The sequence below is a fragment of the Rhododendron vialii genome, chromosome 2a (genome assembly GCF_030253575.1).
Source record: "Rhododendron vialii isolate Sample 1 chromosome 2a, ASM3025357v1".
NCBI lineage: Eukaryota > Viridiplantae > Streptophyta > Magnoliopsida > Ericales > Ericaceae > Rhododendron > Rhododendron vialii.
The window spans coordinates 45,805,969-45,824,142 of NC_080558.1; the positions used below are offsets into that span (position 1 = coordinate 45,805,969).

At 38.7% G+C, this 18,174-nt stretch overlaps 2 protein-coding genes across 3 annotated transcripts; both read left to right on the top strand.

Moving 5' to 3' along the window:
- Positions 1-2,368: 2,368 nt before the first annotated feature.
- LOC131315855 (endoglucanase 6-like) lies at positions 2,369-9,526 on the top strand. Its single transcript, XM_058345070.1, has 9 exons — positions 2,369-2,742; positions 3,503-3,715; positions 4,281-4,481; positions 5,770-5,859; positions 6,444-6,608; positions 7,508-7,792; positions 8,035-8,383; positions 8,528-8,593; positions 8,758-9,526. The coding sequence occupies exons 1-9, from the start codon at positions 2,563-2,565 to the stop codon at positions 9,051-9,053; spliced, it is 1,845 nt and encodes a 614-aa protein (XP_058201053.1). The 5' UTR covers positions 2,369-2,562; the 3' UTR covers positions 9,054-9,526.
- A 2,817-nt stretch (positions 9,527-12,343) lies between these two features.
- LOC131317897 (uncharacterized) lies at positions 12,344-17,750 on the top strand. 2 transcript variants are annotated; one of them, XM_058347581.1, is made up of 7 exons: positions 12,344-12,645; positions 13,597-13,751; positions 14,358-14,575; positions 15,701-16,310; positions 16,766-17,284; positions 17,382-17,494; positions 17,579-17,750. In XM_058347581.1, the coding sequence occupies exons 1-6, from the start codon at positions 12,446-12,448 to the stop codon at positions 17,471-17,473; spliced, it is 1,794 nt and encodes a 597-aa protein (XP_058203564.1). In that variant the 5' UTR covers positions 12,344-12,445; the 3' UTR covers positions 17,474-17,494; positions 17,579-17,750. The 2 variants fall into 2 exon arrangements, with proteins under 2 accessions (XP_058203564.1, XP_058203563.1); XM_058347580.1 differs by having other exon boundaries at positions 17,382-17,750.
- Positions 17,751-18,174: the final 424 nt, after the last annotated feature.

Sequence of the window (18,174 nt, forward strand, 5' to 3'; positions counted from 1 at the left end):
TAAACGGTCTAGTCCATTTTCATGGACCGGAGAGGATCCTCCTTCCTATTACTATAACTTTAGAATGTCAAAACATAACTAGCATTAATAAACATACTAAAAAAAGAAGAAGATAAAGTATACGGAAACAAAATCAGTCTTAATTTTTTTCTGACTAAATCGAAAGGAACTGTGAAAGAATATACTTCTAGGAATTATTATTATTATTGATCCGTAGGAAAAAGTTAGCTAAATTGAAACTTACCTACCAATATATTGATCTTAATTTGATAGAAATTAAACTGCTGTATTTTGGTAAATGTTCACCCGCCATGAGAATCACTTTCGACTAATACAACGGGGATTGCCCTCCGTGTAATTAACCATTACTTGGTGCTTCAAAGGCCTCCATCGCCACGTATTCAAGCGGGTTTATGAATAAGTGCATGAATTCTAAAACAATGTGTGACAGTGAAGGTCTTTAGAGCACGAATAACCAGTCCTGAAGAATTGCAAATGGAGAGAAGCCTTTTCCTTTGGAAGAAATAATGGGTATTTTGGACAGTTGACAAGGGAACCCCAAAGAGACGGTTGTCTGGGCTTTTTGACGAGATTGACTTGTTTACGGAGGCCCCGTGATTCCCTTATTTACGGGGCTGCGCAACTTTGGCGGTCTTTTTTGACTCCCCGAAAAAGTTTCATTTCAATCCGAATCGTTCAAAGCCGAAATGGACGTGTGCGATTCATCTCCGTAAACAGCTATTCACGGAAGCTCTGTTAAAAAGATACTCTTTTTTTTTTTTTTTTTTGACTCCCCTTCGTTTTGTAAACACTTTAAAATCTCATAAACGTCAATGAAAACTCACCCACTGTCAGCCTATCATCAATGCTCCAATCAAAGTCGAAACGGACCGCGCGATTCACCTCCGTAAACAACTATTCACGGAAGCTCCTTTAAAAACTCTCTTTTTTGACTCCTCTTCGTTTTGTAAACTTTTTAAAACCTCATAAACGCCAATGAAAACTCACCAGCTGTTAGCCTGTCATAATGTTCTAATCAAAGCCGAAACGGACCACGCGATTCACCTCCATAAACAATTATTCACATAAGCTCCGTTAAAAACTCTCTTTTTTTGACTCCTCTTTGTTTTGTAAACTCTTTAAAACCTCATAAACGCCAATGTAAACTCACCAGCTGTCTCTCATCAATGTTCCAATCAAATAGAGTACTAATCAATTAAGAACTGATTCACTTACTTTAACTAATCACTTTCCCTAATTATCTAATCTGCAGTAAATTATATTAATTACCTGCCTATACAAATCAATAGATTCCAAAAACAAACCGACCCTTCCCAATAAAGAGCCGAACAATCCCACATGGCCCCATCCCATCTCCTTCTCGACCAATGTAAGGTAAGTTGTAAAAACCCCGCGAATAGGAAATGAATATCAAAAAAGTGATGCCCCTTTGAATAAAATAAAGGAGATTGAGATTTTTGCAGTTTCTTTTTCATTATTAATATTCCATTTTTGTCTTTGTTTGTATGAATTCATTGCATTTATCTTTTAAGTAGGGCTGTAAATGAGCCGATCAGCTCGTGAGCTCAGCTCGTTAATGCTCGGCTCAACTTGACTCGTTTAGTAAATAAGCCGAGCTCGAACTCGCATTTTTGGCTCGTTTAGGGAGGCTCGGCTCGATTAAAGAGACTCGTTTAGTAAATAATTAAGTTCGGCTCGTTAGGGTTTGAGCCGAGCTCGAGCTCAAGTTTTTTGCTAGATTAATAAACGAGCCGAGCTCAAGCTCGGCTCATTTTCCGCCCTACTTTTAAGAAAAAAGTGGATCAAAAAAATTATAGTTCTGGACTGGAATTCTGGGGACTAACATAAATAAAAAGACGAAAATGAATGTTCAAAACCGTAAAAATAGAGAAATACTCCCTCGCACCTACATTTTCAGAATCCCAAACGTTGGTGGTTGGTTGTTCTATACGTACCTTAAGAACATGAGTATACAATCTTTGAACTATAAGTTGCGATCCAAGGTCCATCACCAAACCCTAACTTTCAGGTGATGGTTAGAGGGAATACAACGGGGCTTTTCGGTCCTTTTGGTTGTTCCACTAACGACGTTAACATTTTCCATTTTAGTCCAGAGTTAGGGGAGTATGTGTTAAAAATAAATAAAGTAGAGAGTGTATAGTTGATACTCTGTCTAAGTTCAGGGGCGTAAGTGAAATTTTCCCCGTATTAAACCCTGCCAATTTCCTGTGCTATTTGTCCATGGCAACTTTCCTTCCCATCTCCTACATATATAGTGACTTCTGCTCTTCCCATCTCCAAAATCAATCTCTCTCTCTCTCTCTCTCTCTCTCTCTCTCTCTCTCTCTCTCTCTCTCTTCTCTCTCTGTTTAATAGGGTCACTCTGTTCTGGGTCGGTCTATCACAATTTTTAGTTGATAAACCAAACCCACATTGCAATTCTGTTCCTATATATACCAACATACATTTATACAGCCTCCAGTAGAGAACAAATATACATATATCTCCAATATTTTTACCATAAACTGTGGTTTCTATTCTATGGCTCCTCTGTTTGTGCTTCTCGGACTTCTTCCTTTGGCTTTCGCCGGCCACGACTACGGACAAGCTCTTACTAAGAGCATTCTCTACTTTGAAGCTCAGAGATCTGGTTATCTCCCAAGTACTCAGAGAGTGCAATGGAGGAGTAATTCTGGTCTGGACGACGGAAAGGCTAACGGGGTTTGTTCCTCTGTTTTCTCTGCTGTTGTGATAATTTCACTAGACGTTATGTTCTGTTTTTTCATTTCGGAAATGAGTTTCAGAATATATTAAAATACGAAATTTGGAGTGCATTTATAAAAAAAGTGGAATGTAAAAATTATTTGCCTTTCTCTTTTTTCAAATTTTTTTTTTTTAATAACTAAATATCCGAGCCGAGCACTAAGTTGATACTTGCTTTTTTTCTAAATTATTAGTCCCTGTTCAAGTTAGTGTCATTTTTAGGGAAAAAAATTCAAAACTATAAGTTTAAATTATTTTGACTAATTTTAAAATCTCATTTAATTTGATAGTGAGTGCTTTATTTCTTGATTGGAACATGACATATTTTTTGAAAAGAAGAACAATTTGAGACAGGGTTTGTTTCACTGACGTTAAAATTCGAATGGAATGGAATGGGCATTTTCTATCAAATACTCATTCTGACATTTGATTGATTAAAGGATGACATAATGTACATTTGAAATAGATTCATCGTTCCACATTATTACTGGCAACCACCGAGCATTCATCATTCCGTTACTTTTTTCCGTTGCATTACCCGCGTGTAAGAACAAGCTTATAGAGCATTCTCTGCACCTTGGCTAGTCTAGTTTCGATGTCATAACTAAAGACCGAACAAACCTTCCGTCAGTTCCGTGGCCTGAAGAGTTGTTTTTTTTTGTTTCTTAACGGCGTTAATGTGGAATGGAATGTTGATGGGTTTGAATATGGATTGCAGGTGGATCTGGTTGGAGGGTACTACGATGCAGGGGACAATGTGAAGTTTGGGCTGCCAATGGCATTCACAATAACAATGATGTCATGGAGTGTAGTAGAGTATGGCACTCAAATTTCTGGGAGTGGAGAGCTTGGCCATGCCATGGATGCTATTAAATGGGGCACTGATTATCTCATCAAAGCCCACACCGAACCCAATGTCCTCTATGGAGAGGTACCACTCTTGCCCCTCTCACACTCTCTAGGAAAATTATTACTCAGCTCCTTGAACATCGTCATGTGGTCCTTCGGGGGTTTACTTTACCACGTATTTGTGTCGGTTCATCACCGTATGTGTCTCCCGCACAAATGTGGGATCAAAAAGGCCTCATGGAGCGTCACATGGCGGTGCTTGAAGAGTATTGAATAATCAGGCTCCGTTTCGCTAACTAATTATTTTTTACTTATTTTTTAAATTAGATGTGTTTTATTTAAAAGAATGATTTTTCTCGTAAAACAAAAAATAAGTACTTAAAAAATAAGAAACAGAGCCTCACTTCTCTGAGTTCTCTCCCCCTAAAAGCACAACTGTTCTAACTTCTAACTGCCTGTGTTTATTAATTCTAATTGGAGTAATGTTTCAGTGGTTTTTGTTTGTTATTTTCGACATCAACTTGTAGCTTACTATACCCGAAATATCCTTTGTGGCTACTTATTTTTTGAATTAAATGGGATTGTCATCCCCATCCAAACTGGGATTTATGTAATTAGATTGGTTTAATTGGTGATTCGATATATAGGTGGGAGATGGGGACACGGACCACTACTGCTGGCAAAGGCCAGAAGACATGACGACGTCGCGGCAGGCTTACAGAATCGACGCCAACCACCCAGGGTCCGACCTTGCCGGAGAGACCGCCGCTGCCATGGCCGCCGCCTCCATCGTCTTCTCTCACTCCAACCCTTCCTATGCTAATGAGCTCCTCACCCATGCCCAACAGGTTTTATCCTCTTGATCACATGAACTACAGAACTACTAATTGTTGTTGTGTTTGTAGCATTGCTTAACGTCCAAAAAAATTGATATCTTGTTCCAAATAACATAATAGATCCCGTTGAAATTCATTGCACGCTATAATACCGATACAAATTTGAATCGTCCATTGCTCGATTAAGATCCGAACCGTTCATGCTAAGATAAACGGCCGGATCGGTTGCAGCATCCCACTCCCATATATATACCAACATATTATCACGCGTACTTTTCTCTTTCCAACTGTTTGTTTGGTGGATTAAATATTTAGCGGACCAAAAGGGTAAGTAAAGGGAACGTCCTCATCTATGGTTCTGATCCAAATATTATATTTAAACTATAATGGCAAAGATTCGTCGTCGTTATTTTTTTTTCTTCTGTTTTTGGAACATTGTCGTCGTTCTCTTTCGTGCCCTTGGGATGGGAGATGTTGCCAAGCATCTCTTCGTAGAGCGGTGCAGAGCGGCATGATCGGCTATTCATCTCAACAATCGACGGCTTGGATCTTAATCGAGCAATGGACGGTTCAAATTTGTATGCATTCAGATTCAATCTGATCTATCTGTATCGAGATGAACGATCTGATCGGTCGCTTATCAGCATTCTCGGGTCCTTCTTTTTTCTTTTTTTTTTTGGCATTGATAACCTCACCCCCTAGTTAAATAATGTTGGTTAATTTGGGATCACATGAGGGGCACTTTTCCTTCTTAGTTCTACACGCGTTGTCTCTTGAAAACGGTACATATACCTGGAGCACCCTATTAACATAATGCACTCTCACATCGGACCGTCCACGCTCACGATCCAATTATTGTCTACAACGTGGGAAGGAGAAGTGCTCTTGAGGCAACGAAACATAGCGCTCTAATAAGGATGTTGAGGCACAACGTGGATAAAGATGTTGAGGGATAACGCGCTGAGGCACAATGCGTAGAAAAATCCCGTAGGATTCATACCAAAATGTTTTATGGATCAGGATATTGAGACACAACGTAAAATCTTCAAATAAATATGCCTTTTTAATTACCTCATCTTAAGTCGAGATGCGTAAAAGCTCAGTCGAACGTTAAAAAAAAATAATTTATAAATCGATATCCATTGATATGTGATTGGAGCATGGCGGAAATTTTCCTATGATTTTGCGATCTTGTGTCTAGATAAGTGCGAGTTTAAAGCATATTCTTGTCAGTTAAGGGCATGAGAGGGGTACCTTTCCTCCTCGAGGTATTAAACGACAGTTTTTCAACGTGTTTCAGCTTTTTGAGTTTGCGGACAAATACAGGGGCAAATACGACAGCAGCATCACTGTGGCTCAGAAGTACTACCAATCTGTCAGCGGATACTTCGTACGTGATCCCAACTCCCCTCCTAACTGCCCTCTTTAACTGACATTTGATCATCCATTGCACCTTTCGCGGCAAAATTATTTAATTTTACAACTGGGTTGTCCCGTGGTATTCAATTTGCCACGGGACGATGCTCGTCTAGAATAATCGAAGCACCACACCACTTAGCAATGCCACACGAGCATTGTCACGCGGTGCTCCAATTATTCCCTCCGTTTGTGGTACGGGGAGTAATCGGAGCACCACACCGCTTGGCGACGCCACCCTATAATAAATATCACTTGCATTGCACGGCCTATGACATTGCCATGTGGTGCTTCGGATCATTTTAGAATTATATATTTATGTAGGGTTCATATACTTAATCGTGAACCCTACGAGAGTGTGTGGTTGTGGAATGGTCCGGAGAATCACGTGCGGTGCTGCTGGACTATTGAATAATTTCACATTTGTGATAGTGGGAGTAATCGGAGCACCACACCACTTGGCAATGCCACTGTGTACTGAATATCACTTGCATTGCACGGCCTATGCCAAGTTCTAATTTTCTTTTGAAGATTTAACTTTTATGTTGGCTAAAACAGGATGAGTTGCTGTGGGCTGCTGTGTGGTTGTACAAGGCCACAAACAACCAGTACTACTTGAGCTACCTCGGCAAGAACGGCGACGCGTTCGGTGGAACCGGGTGGGACATGACCGAGTTCAGTTGGGACGTCAAGTATGCCGGTGTTCAGACTCTTGTTGCCAAGGTATTTTTTTTTTTGAGAATTTTGTTCATTTAAAACAAGAGATTAGTTATTGGATTCAGTTTTACATGGTTGATCTGGGGTAGCAAAAAATGTTCTAATTCAATTCATGTCATTCACTGATTCTATCAGTCTTTGAAGTAAGTTCATCATAGATCTTCTAGAATGGATCTTATTGGTTCGTAAAACTGAAGGAGATTACAGCCCAATTTGTCCTTCAAGAACAAATTGTAGTTAACCCCAAGGATTTGGCCTGGTGGTCAATGCCTGGACTTAGGACTTGCCCTTCCTGAAGTCTCAAGTTGGAAACCTCCCAAGTGCTATAAACTCTGTTGAGGCCGGTCCATACGGAGCTTTACTCCATTTTTAATCAAAACTATCCCTTAAGTAGGCGTATTAAGGTGGCACAAATTGTAGCAAGCCTATAAATGGCACCAATGAGTGAAGAGGTTCTAGATGTTACTAAGTGATTACCCATTCCACTCCTAAGCAATGTGGAACTTTATTTCCTTAACATCCCCCTTCACGTGCAGCCGCGTTTGAGGTTTGTCACGTGTGGCCACTTTTGGGTCCTATCATCGTGCAGCCTTTTTACTGGTCTGTCATCGTGGGATGTGACCACTTTTGGGTCCTATCATCGTGCAGTCTTTTTACTGGTCTGTCATCGTGGGGTGTGAATTGTAAATTTTTTAAAATGTGAGGTGGAATGGACCCTGCTCTGATACCATGCGGAAACTTTATATCCATCTCAAAACCAATTGGCAATGAATGAAGATGAATCAGATGTTATTTAGTGATCACCCATTCCACTCCTAAGCAATGTGGGACTTTATTGACCTTTTTTTCCTTTAACCGATATTATCATTAATTGGAAGCTAACTATCTTGTTTGAGTTCTTTCAGTTGCTAATGGGAGGGAAAGCTGGACAGTATACACCAGTGTTTGAAAGATACCAAGAAAAAGCGGAGTCTTTCATGTGTTCGTGTCTTGGAAAGGGAAGCCAGAGCGTCCAGAAGACCCCGGGAGGCCTCATTTTCCGCCAGAGCTGGAACAACTTGCAGTTTGTGACCAGCTCTTCTTTCCTCCTCGCTGTCTATTCCGACTACCTCACCTCGGCTGGGAAAAACCTGAACTGTGCTTCTGGCAGTGTCCCCGCGTCCGAGCTTCTTTCACTTGCAAAGTCTCAGGTGAAGATTGATTTCTGAAGTGGAATACATCTTTTCATCCAATGTGTCAAATGTTGATTTATTCTGGAATATCTTAGGATCATAAGTTTATGAGGTTAGGGAGTTTCGAAACCTGAACCGGCACCATAATCGATATTCGTACCTGATTTTGAGTAACTTTAACTTGAATCTAATCCACAGCAATGACTCATGTAACTAATATCGCGAAACGCTTCTAATGATTGTAATGTTCGAACGATTAGGTGGACTATATACTTGGGGACAACCCAAGAGCTACGAGTTACATGGTGGGCTACGGAACCAACTACCCACAACAGGTTCACCACAGAGGTTCCTCAATTATCTCCATTAAAGTTGACTCCTCGTTCGTTACTTGCCGAGGAGGGTATGCCACTTGGTATGCAAGCAAGTCAAGCGATCCGAATCTCCTAACCGGTGCCATTGTTGGTGGCCCTGATGCTTACGACAATTTCGCTGACGAAAGAGAGAATTATGAGCAAACGGAGCCAGCTACTTACAACAACGCTCCTCTCCTCGGCCTTCTGGCTAGACTAAATGGTGGCCGTAGCGGCTATAACCAGCTCCTTCCAGGTATTGATCGACTTTTTGATTTCTAACAAGGGAATATAATTAGCTTCTGTGTAATACATTATCCGTTTGTTGGGATGGGACGTTTGCAAAAATAAGGGCTCCATTTTTGTGTCGATACTAATGTTACGTAAACTTGTTTCACAGTGGCCATTGCAGTCCCCAAAAGCAGACCGAACACAGCTCCGGTAACCAAAACAACTCCAGCTCAAGGTAATCTTCTGCACCTTCCAGAAGAACTATACGAAATGTTCCCAGAATTTTTAAAGAGATCACTATTTCTGTCTCCCAACTATTTGGGGATGTTTGGCTAATTACTTGGCTGTATGGTCTATGCTAAACGAAATCTAAAGTCGGTTTACTGTTTCTTTTGACAGGTTCATCTTCCGCCCCCATTGCCATTGAACAGAAGACGACAACTTCATGGAACTACAAGGGAAACACATACAACAGATATTCCACAATCGTAACAAACAAGTCAGACAAGTCTCTAACGGATCTCAATCTCTCGATATCAAAACTATATGGCCCTCTGTGGGGCCTAACAAAGTCTGGTGGTTCATATTCTTTCCCGTCGTGGCTCAATTCCTTACCAGCTGGAAAGAGCCTCGAGTTTGTTTACATATCCGCCTCTCAAGCGGATGTTTCAGTCTCAAGTTACACTTTGGTTTGAGGAAAGAAGAGGAAATTCACACGGGTTTTACAGGGCGTTGTGATTTCTAAGTTTGTGCAGCTATAGAAGATGAAGTCCAGAATGGTCTTTTCTTTTTAGTTGTAAGTATAGATAAATTGTTGAATTTGAATGAGTAGGTTTTTAAGGCTTACTGCGCGATTGATACGGAAGAAGAAAGGAGTGAAGAGACTATCATATAGGTGCGCTCATCCTCTTTTTTCTTCACTTCATTCATTAGTTGGACAGATTTGGGAGAGAAACTGAAAGAGTGTTAGGAAGTGAAGAGAAATCTCTTCCTGACAAAATTCAGAGTCTGTGTTTTTTGACACTCTGAAATCAGTTTTCCGAGCATTTTTCGGGTTTTTTCTTTTCCTCTTTCGGGTTGTGATCTTTGTAATCTATGCAACATTTCATATATGCAGTACATAATAGATTCTGCAATGACAATGTTTGCCTCTTTTGCTTTTTCGTCTACTTACTGGATTCTGGCTATCTGCTACTGAAGTTTTTCTTCATCTTCCATGGTACCTTTGTTTCCTGATGTTGGTTTTTTGAAGTCTAATTTGGCATTTTGACCGGCACTTCGCACTCTGTAATTGTGATGTTAACACTGTAATATAAATACATGCTGCATGCAGTCGATGTAATTGTGCTCACCGTTTCTTCATTTCGATACATAGCGGAAACAGGTATAACATATAGGCGTACTCGATTACATATTGGGAGAACCACGTAAAATTCTCCGCGTATTTCTCACTCGTCTTGTATGTTGTGGTTTTGACAGATTTCTCAACATCTTAATATGTTGTGGTTTTTTGTTTTCCTCTTTGGTTTATGATCTTGTAATCCATGCAAAATTCCATATCTGCAATACATATAGATTCCGCAAGGATAATGTTTGCCTCTTTTGCCTTTTCATCTACTTAATGGAGGTTATCCAAAGTTTTTCTTTATTATCCTGGTACCTCTGTTCCATAATGTTTGTTTTTTGAAGTCTGATTTGGCTTGGGACTAGCACTTTGCACTTTGTAATTCGTGATGTAAACAGTAGTACGATATAAATGCATGATACATGCGGCCGATGTATTCTGCGCACCGTTTCTTCATTCGATAAATAGCAGAAACTAGCATAACCTATAGAGGTACTCAATCACATGCATACATGGTGAACTACGTAAAATTCTCCCATGTATTTTTCATTTGCATTATTTACTTGATTGTTTCTCGCTCGTTTTGTATGTTGTGGTCTGACCGATTTCTCAACATTTTAATATTTTCATTGGATTGTGTCTTTGAAGCTTTTTATATGCAAAATGCAGAACCAATTGAAACACCAGGACTACGACCCACATCACCAAATGTCATGAAGAACTCAAAAATGGGAAAATGGAACCAAACGGCCATTTTGATATCCTTTTGTCACCATTATTAGATACAAACTAGATACAAAAATTTATAACATGTTGCAATGTGGGTGCCCGAATTAGTATTCATGAGCGCTGGAACTTTAACTCTTCGATCCGTGGAAAGCGTCCAGTGGAAAATCGAAAAGCTATAAAAAAATCCTCGAAAACATCAAGTATATATTCTGATAAATTTCATGATGATTCAAGGGTGGGTTCATGCTATATCTTTTGTATTTTGCAGTTTGGTATTTTTGTTCATCGTCAAAGATAGAACCAGGGGGGTCTAATGGGGGGCAGCCGCCACAACAAGAATTTAGAAAATGTAATTATTATATGTAAAAGAAAGAAATTATCCCTAACTTATATAGATCCGCCACCGCTAGATTTTTTTCATTATTTTTTGCTATATACTAGTCATCAATTCTCTAATTTTTTTTACAAGAAAAGAGACCTAAAAAAATATTCCAAAACTAAAGTCATTGGGCCAAAGTGAAATAATTTAAACGATGAGGTCTAATTAAGAAAAAAAACTACACACTTTGCTTTTTTGCAAAGTACTCTATAAGATAAGACAAAAAAGAAAGAAAACAAAACTTAAAGCAATTTAACCTAAAGGTGTGCATTATACACTACTCCAATACCACCGGTAGTGGTTGTGTGATATACTGGTATTGAGGGATGACTCACCGCTTACATCGAGACTTCCGAAAAGTTAAAAAATCATTTATCGTTTGGCATTTTGTGTGGATTTCTCAAACTCCATTCAAAAAAGGTTAGTCTTCTTCAATTTTTCAATATTTAATTGAAATTAGAGAAATTAATGAATGTTTTGAATCCCTTGTTGAGTTTGTCTTGAGCAATAGATGGTATTTGCACTATATGAAAAAAATATACTCCAACAGTTTATTAATTTGTGTAAACTATTGTGATTGGAAATCATGGTCAAGAAAACATCATTTACTAATTATTATAGTTTTTATTATGTTATTTTAATTTTTTTTAGAGCCGATGACTATTCATATTGTCATGCATTTTTTTATTTTTTTAAGCATACATTTTGCCACTGTTAGGATAAAATTCTGGTTCCGTCCTTGTTCGTCGTTTTAGAATTTTTGTTAAATCCACATTTTATTTTTTGAAGTAATCACCCGTCTCGACGAGTACCAAACAGCTGATATTTTTAGTTTACGGTGTTTGTCTCATATGAATTCTTTAAACATTCATTCCATGTTTTCATACTTTTCTCATTACTAATCGAAGAACAATCTCTTCCTCAAACTTCAGATCTTCAAACCGCAAGGTCTGAGTAATTAAAGCGGCGTCGTCCTGAAAGTCGTTCGTCCCGTGTAAATGAGATTTTGGGTTTGATTTAATGTGACAAAACTCATAAAGATAAGCCTAAATTCCTTCTAATCCTTTCCGATTAGATACTAATTAGTATTTGATTAGCATGAATTTTCACTAAACTACTACTTTCAACAAGGTCTACAATGTGAACGATTCAGATTATTCAGATCATTTACTAATTGAATACGATTTCACCGAGTTTGATGGAACTGCCTGAATCCTTATTTTGATGGCTTAGCTGTTTTGATTCAATGTGGCAAAGCTCATAAATTAAAGTCTAAACTCCTTTTAATCCTTTCGATCAGATACTAATTGATACCTTATTAGCTTGAATTTTCTTGATCATAATTCTTTCAACGAGTTCTACAATGTTAACTATTCAGATCATTAAAAAATTAAAACTAAATTCCACAAATTTACAATTTAATTGGTGATTAAGACTTCTCATCTTGAACATGAGAAGCCTTCAGAACTACAAAACGCCGCCGTATTGATGGCCCCCACTTCTTAGCTCCATCAGTTGCTGACGGTTTGACACGTGTCCACAATGCCCAAAAGCTTTTTACTTTCAAAACCCTAGACCAAGCGATCATCTTCATCATCAGTAGTTGATTGGAGAGTTTGATATCAGCTGACGCAATGGGGAGCAAAGACGCGATGATGATCGAAGAGGAGAGCCACTTGGTCCGCCTCTGCATCGAAGCGGCGTCGCAGAGCAGGGACGCCGTCGAGTCGTGGCGGAGACAGCGGCGCACCCTCGAGCGCATGCCCTCTCACCTCGCCGGAGCTCTCGTCCGTCGACTCCTACGGCGGCGGCTGCTCCATCCTTCCCTCCTCGAGTGAGTCACATCAAAGCTCGTACCTTTTCATTTGACCGTTTCTATGGATCATTTGCGCATGTCTAATTATTGCAATTCGCTAATTAGAGTAACGAATCTCTGATTTCCATTTGCTGTGGCCTGTGATCTGATAATTAAGCTTTGATATTCGCTGCGTGGGGTGCAAACGAGCCAAACCGAGCTTTTTAGTATTCTAGCTCAGCTCGTTTACTAAACCATCCTAAAACTCTATCTCGAGCCGGGCCCTTAAAGAGTCGAGCTGAGCCGAGCCTGACTCATATTTCGTTTGTTGTGGCCTGTGATCAGATATTTAAGCTTGAATCATATGAATTGTAACAATACATAAGTCGATTTAATAGCTCTTTAGTTGTGTTGTGTTGTCTTGTGTGGGATCGTGTCGTGAAGGTGCAGAAAAACTTATGATGCTATTCAGTATACAGGACTTTGGCTTTGAACATTGCTTTGTTGTGGCAATATGTTATAGTCTTATAGATGTGACAGAGGAAGGACTGAATTTAAAGAAGACAGTTTTGATCAAAATTCGATTGGAAGTTCATGCTTGTACAGTTGTTTCCAACTTTTATTTGGGCTGTGAAACTTGGCATGAAATTTGCTCTTACTATAATTTGTAGTGAATATGGGTTTTACTATTCACAGTTTTGTTCTTTTGTTCACCTTTTGTTCAGGTTGAAACAGAATGGTAATCCCTCATTTCGTCTTGGATTTTATCTGATCATTTGTTCTGAATCTGTCGTAGTCAGTGAAGAAGCTTTAACACGGTGCTGTTTAGAATATTCTTTTAATGAAGTATGGTAGTATATAGATGTGTACATGTAGCTATCATTGCAGAGGAGTTTTGTTGAATTTGCGTGTCTTGCTATATTCAGAGTGATGTATTTGCATATGACTTTAGTCGGTTTAAACTTAAACAGATTTTTTTTTCTCCTGTAGAGTCTTCAAATATTGCATAGAGGATATTGATCTTAGAGGTGAGATCTCGGTGGATGCAGAGTGGATGGCATACTTGGGTGCATTTCGTTATTTGCGCTCACTGAATGTTTCAGATTGCCGTAGAATTACTAGTTCTGCCCTTTGGGATATTACAGGTACGCTAGTTTATTTCTGCTTATAAGGCAAGTTTCCTAAGTTATATACTTCCCATTTTACTGGGTGAAATAATTGAATAATAGAGAGTAGTTTTCCATTATTATCTGTTGCTTGTAATTTATTTTTGACAGCATTAGAAGAAAAATGTTTTGTTTGCTTAATGTCTTTATGCAACGGTCCATTCAAGGCATCTGGTATAATGGAATGCCTCGAGCGGGCTGGGAACATGATTAATGTTAAACTAGGGAATTGAGGTGGTGGTTTCATTCCCTTCAGAGTGCAAGGAGATGTTACCCTCATACAAAAAGACAGCAAGTTTTTTTCACAGCAAATTCAGTAGGTTAGAAGAAGGGCAAAAGTGTCTTTAAGACATGTTATGAATCAGCATGTGGCATTCATCATTTCATCTTCTTTTTGATTAATTTGATTAATGGAAGCCTAACGGAAGGAGTGTGTGTTTTATAGACTGGTATACAATAGACTCTCTACCCTTGCAGATTAACCTGTCTATTATTTTAGTGGTTGTGACTCAAAATCCTGTCAAATTCCTCCCGGCAACTGCTTCTGTAATTGTTACATGTGCAAGGTTTTGTTCCCTGTTTCAGGAATGGCGAATTTAAAGGAGGTAGACCTTTCTCGGTGCTCCAAGGTTACTGATGCTGGCATTAGGCATCTTTTGTCGGTTTCAACTTTGGAAAAGTTACATATTGCTGAAACAGGAGTGACTGCTGAAGGAATTTCGCTTCTCTCTTCCCTTGTAAACTTGTCTTTATTGGACTTGGGAGGTCTGCCTGTCACTGATCGGGTGTTAAGCTCTCTTCAGGTATATAAATTTCCTCGTAAACGAACTTGGTACTGTTTTTCTGATGTGTCTTGTAATTTCTGAAAGGCAGTAGGAAGTTGCTACATTGCAATTGCTCTATGTATTTTACTTGTTTACTCTATTATGGTGTAACTTACAGTTTGTGGCTGTAGTTGAAGGAGTTTGTAGCATGACAAAGAGGACTAAAACCAGATATTGGCATGGGGAGTGTTTCATGCACAACAAAACGGGAGGTGCATGAATCATGAAATTTTTTTAAAATGAGAATAGGATAACAATGCTTTAGTTTCAAGAGAATTGAATGCCCCGCCCCATCCCCGCCCCAATTGTGGCAGTTCCCGATATTCTTTTTGGGTTTTGGTTTTGGTTTGGGGAAGAAATAACAAATTTTCTTGAGCTTGTCTCGGGGTTGATATAACTACCGCAGATAAAATATTATACTAAAAATAAATTCCACCCCCTCATGTTTAGGTAATTATGTTACTCATAAGGAAATTTACTAATTATCGATATAAAGAGGAAAATACTTCTCCTATGAGTTTGTACAAGATTGGTTATTTTGTTGCTTGAAGTGTTTTTAACCAAAAAAAGGAACAGAAGCAAATAATTGGAAATGTCAATATATGGATTGGGTATGTGACTGGAAAATCACATCTGGTATGGGGAATCGAATACATATTTCAAGATGCCCCAGTGCCACGCCTATGCAAACTCCTATTCGTAGGCGAATTTGATGGCATATTCCACCTTCTGTTCCTTTTCATTGCATTGGAACTGCTTTTTCTTGCTGTCTGAGAAGTGGGAAATGTTCATAGTTGATGACATTGGTCTGGTTGAGACTGGCCAATTAGATCTGAAAGTGGTCCAGAGGACGCATGCAACACGAGTTTGATACCTCTGATTGTACAAGTTTTTCATAGTTGAGTTATACACCAAGCTGTACCAAATTCAAGGAAGTTGTTGTGGTGTTACTTGTAAGTGTGTTAGTATCACAAACTATGTTAGGGAACCTCCTTTGTGTGTTCAGATGTTTCTTCTGTTTCTGTAATTCCCGAATTTTACAGTCCATTACAATGGAGTGATAGATGAAATCTTTAGTGTAATTTTGATGGCTACTTTTATTAGGTTTTGACAAAGCTACAGTACCTAGACCTTTGGGGAAGCGAAATATCTAATGAAGGAGCTGCCGTTTTGAAAGTGTTCCCCATGTTGAGCTTCCTGAATCTAGCTTGGACTAAGGTTACTGAGCTGCCAAATTTGTCCACTCTTACATGCCTAAACATGAGTAATTGCAGTGTTCGTTCTCTTTTTGAAGGCCATGGTGATAAAGCTCCTTTGACGAAGCTTATTCTTGCTGGGGCTTCATATTCGGATGTGTCTAAAGCCTTTCTATATGTCGCAACCAGTTCCCTATTCTTCTTGGACTTGTCCAACTCTTATTTTAACGAATTCTGCTTTTTGTCTCACATGAATGCGCTTGAACATTTGGATCTCAGCTCTACTTTGATCGATGACAATTCAGTTGAAATTATTGCATGCATTGGAGCAAATTTGAGAATTTTAATCCTCGACGGAACAGGAGTTACTGCTGCTGGATTGGGGATTTTAGCTGGAAATGTTCCTACTCTGCAAAATATATCTTTATCTTGCACACCAGCAGATGATCTCGCCATTTCATATATCAGCATGGTTCCTTCACTAAAAGTTATCAACCTTAGCAAGACAAATATTAACGGTATGACTCTTCCTTCTAGTGTTGGAGCTCCCCTTGCATTTCATCAACTTCTTTATTTCTCCTATTATTGTTTTGGAAAGTACTACCCACATTCATTGCCATATATTCCGTGCTTTTAGAACCAACTGCTGGTTGTCTATTAAAGCGAAGTATACAATTAATTATTCTGGGCTAGAAAAGATGGCATGAAGAGAGGATGTCAAAATCCTACATTCTTGTTTTAGTGTAATATATGCTGCATTATGTTTGATGGTTTTCTTTTTTGTTTTTCGGTTGTTTGGTGTAGTATCTGAATATGCTGTTTATTTACTGAACCCACCCAAATAAACCAAACTGGTCAGTGGTACATATCTGTTGTTTTGAATTAAGGGGATGGTTTGGCTGTGGATATCTTTATATGTTTACCACCCCTTCTAGTAACATCAATATTATTTTTTGTTTTTCCTGGTCATTAGGATTGATTCACCAAGCGGGGAATGAGCCAGAGTGGATTCACTCCCTGACAGCACTGCAAAACATCACTTGTTTAGAAAGGTTGGATTTGGAGGATACAAAAGTTAGTGACGCTGCTCTGCTTCCTCTGACAGGCTTGCAACAGTTGACCTATTTGTCTCTCAAAAGTGTTTTCCTCACAGATACGTCTTTGTACGTCTTGCAATCTCTCCCTAAGCTGACAAATCTGAGGCTTCAAGATGCTGTGTTGACCAATGCTGGGATTGATTCATTTAATCCACCAGAAACACTGAGAACACTAGATCTGTGGGGTTGTTGGCTTTTAACGGAAGATGTTCTTTTGCAATTTTGCAAAAGGCATCCTCAAATTGAAGTAAGGCATGAACTTGTTCGCAATGTTCAATCTGACCAAGATAGCTCCACATCTTCAACTCCATCTCAATCAACTTTAAAGATGTTGCAAGTGAAACAGAAGCTGGAGAAAATGCATGTGTCTCAATCCAATAAGAATACATTCTTTGGTAAACCTTTTGCTTGTTTTTATCGAATAATGTATCTTCCAAAAGTTGCAGTTTTTGCTGACCTATGTCAAAATTTCCATTTGTGATTGTGGAATAGATCAAAGGTTGAAGTATAGCAGAGAGGAACTACTTGCGTTGCAGTCTTCGCCGTTATCACAAGTTCTTCTCCTTGAAAGAGAGGTAATATGATTGCCAAGGTAGCAAATGTAAGTGAACCTGACATTGTTCTGTTTGTATTGTATCAATTCTTCTTTCTGTTTGTATTGAATCAAATTAATATGGATAAAATCAAATGTGTGATCAACTTAAGTTCCCTGGCATGTCCAGTGAGAGTGTAAGATGCTTGAAACATTATCTTGTTTTCATTAACGAAGTATGTCAGGTTCGGCTGTGTGAACTTAAGTGGCTAGTTTATCTGGTATGTCATTTATTGTTCATTAATCATTTCATTTGACATCTTATTAAACACCATTGTACTATCGTGGAAGGAAAAATTCCTTATCAGGATAAAGTATAATCGTGTTTGGAACCGCATATTATGGAACAATGAAAATGTTAAAGGAAAGGAAAGGAATTGATGTTTTTTTTCAGGCATTGTGCATTTCTGGTAGAGAGGAATTCCATTTATCAATTCTTTTTTTCAAAAAAAAAAAAAAAATCAATGTTTTTCCCCTTGCTAATATACAGTGTGTTTTCGAAAAATTCTATGAACAAATTTTGAAATTTTAGCTTCTAAATAGTTGTTCTGAGTGTTTGTCCAAAGTCATGTTAACAGATTTTGGAATTCCTGGGGTTCTTAAAAGCTGAAAAAGCTTGTAGTAAAACCTAATTCTGGATAAGCTAGATTTTGAGATTAAATTTTGGATTCTAAGTATTATGGAAGCTGATTT

What these genes read in the sequence shown, in the direction of transcription:
- LOC131315855 (XM_058345070.1), top strand. Translation starts at nt 2,563, where the DNA reads ATGGCTCCTCTGTTTGTGCTTCTCGGACTTCTTCCTTTGGCTTTCGCC. An exon ending in AATCTGTCAGCGGATACTTC is followed by an intron (nt 5,860 to 6,443) that starts GTACGTGATCCC and finishes TGGCTAAAACAG; the next exon opens with GATGAGTTGCTGTGGGCTGC. An exon ending in CTATAACCAGCTCCTTCCAG is followed by an intron (nt 8,384 to 8,527) that starts GTATTGATCGAC and finishes CTTGTTTCACAG; the next exon opens with TGGCCATTGCAGTCCCCAAA.
- LOC131317897 (XM_058347580.1), top strand. Translation starts at nt 12,446, where the DNA reads ATGGGGAGCAAAGACGCGATGATGATCGAAGAGGAGAGCCACTTGGTC. An exon ending in GGGTGTTAAGCTCTCTTCAG is followed by an intron (nt 14,576 to 15,700) that starts GTATATAAATTT and finishes TACTTTTATTAG; the next exon opens with GTTTTGACAAAGCTACAGTA. An exon ending in CAATAAGAATACATTCTTTG is followed by an intron (nt 17,285 to 17,381) that starts GTAAACCTTTTG and finishes ATTGTGGAATAG; the next exon opens with ATCAAAGGTTGAAGTATAGC.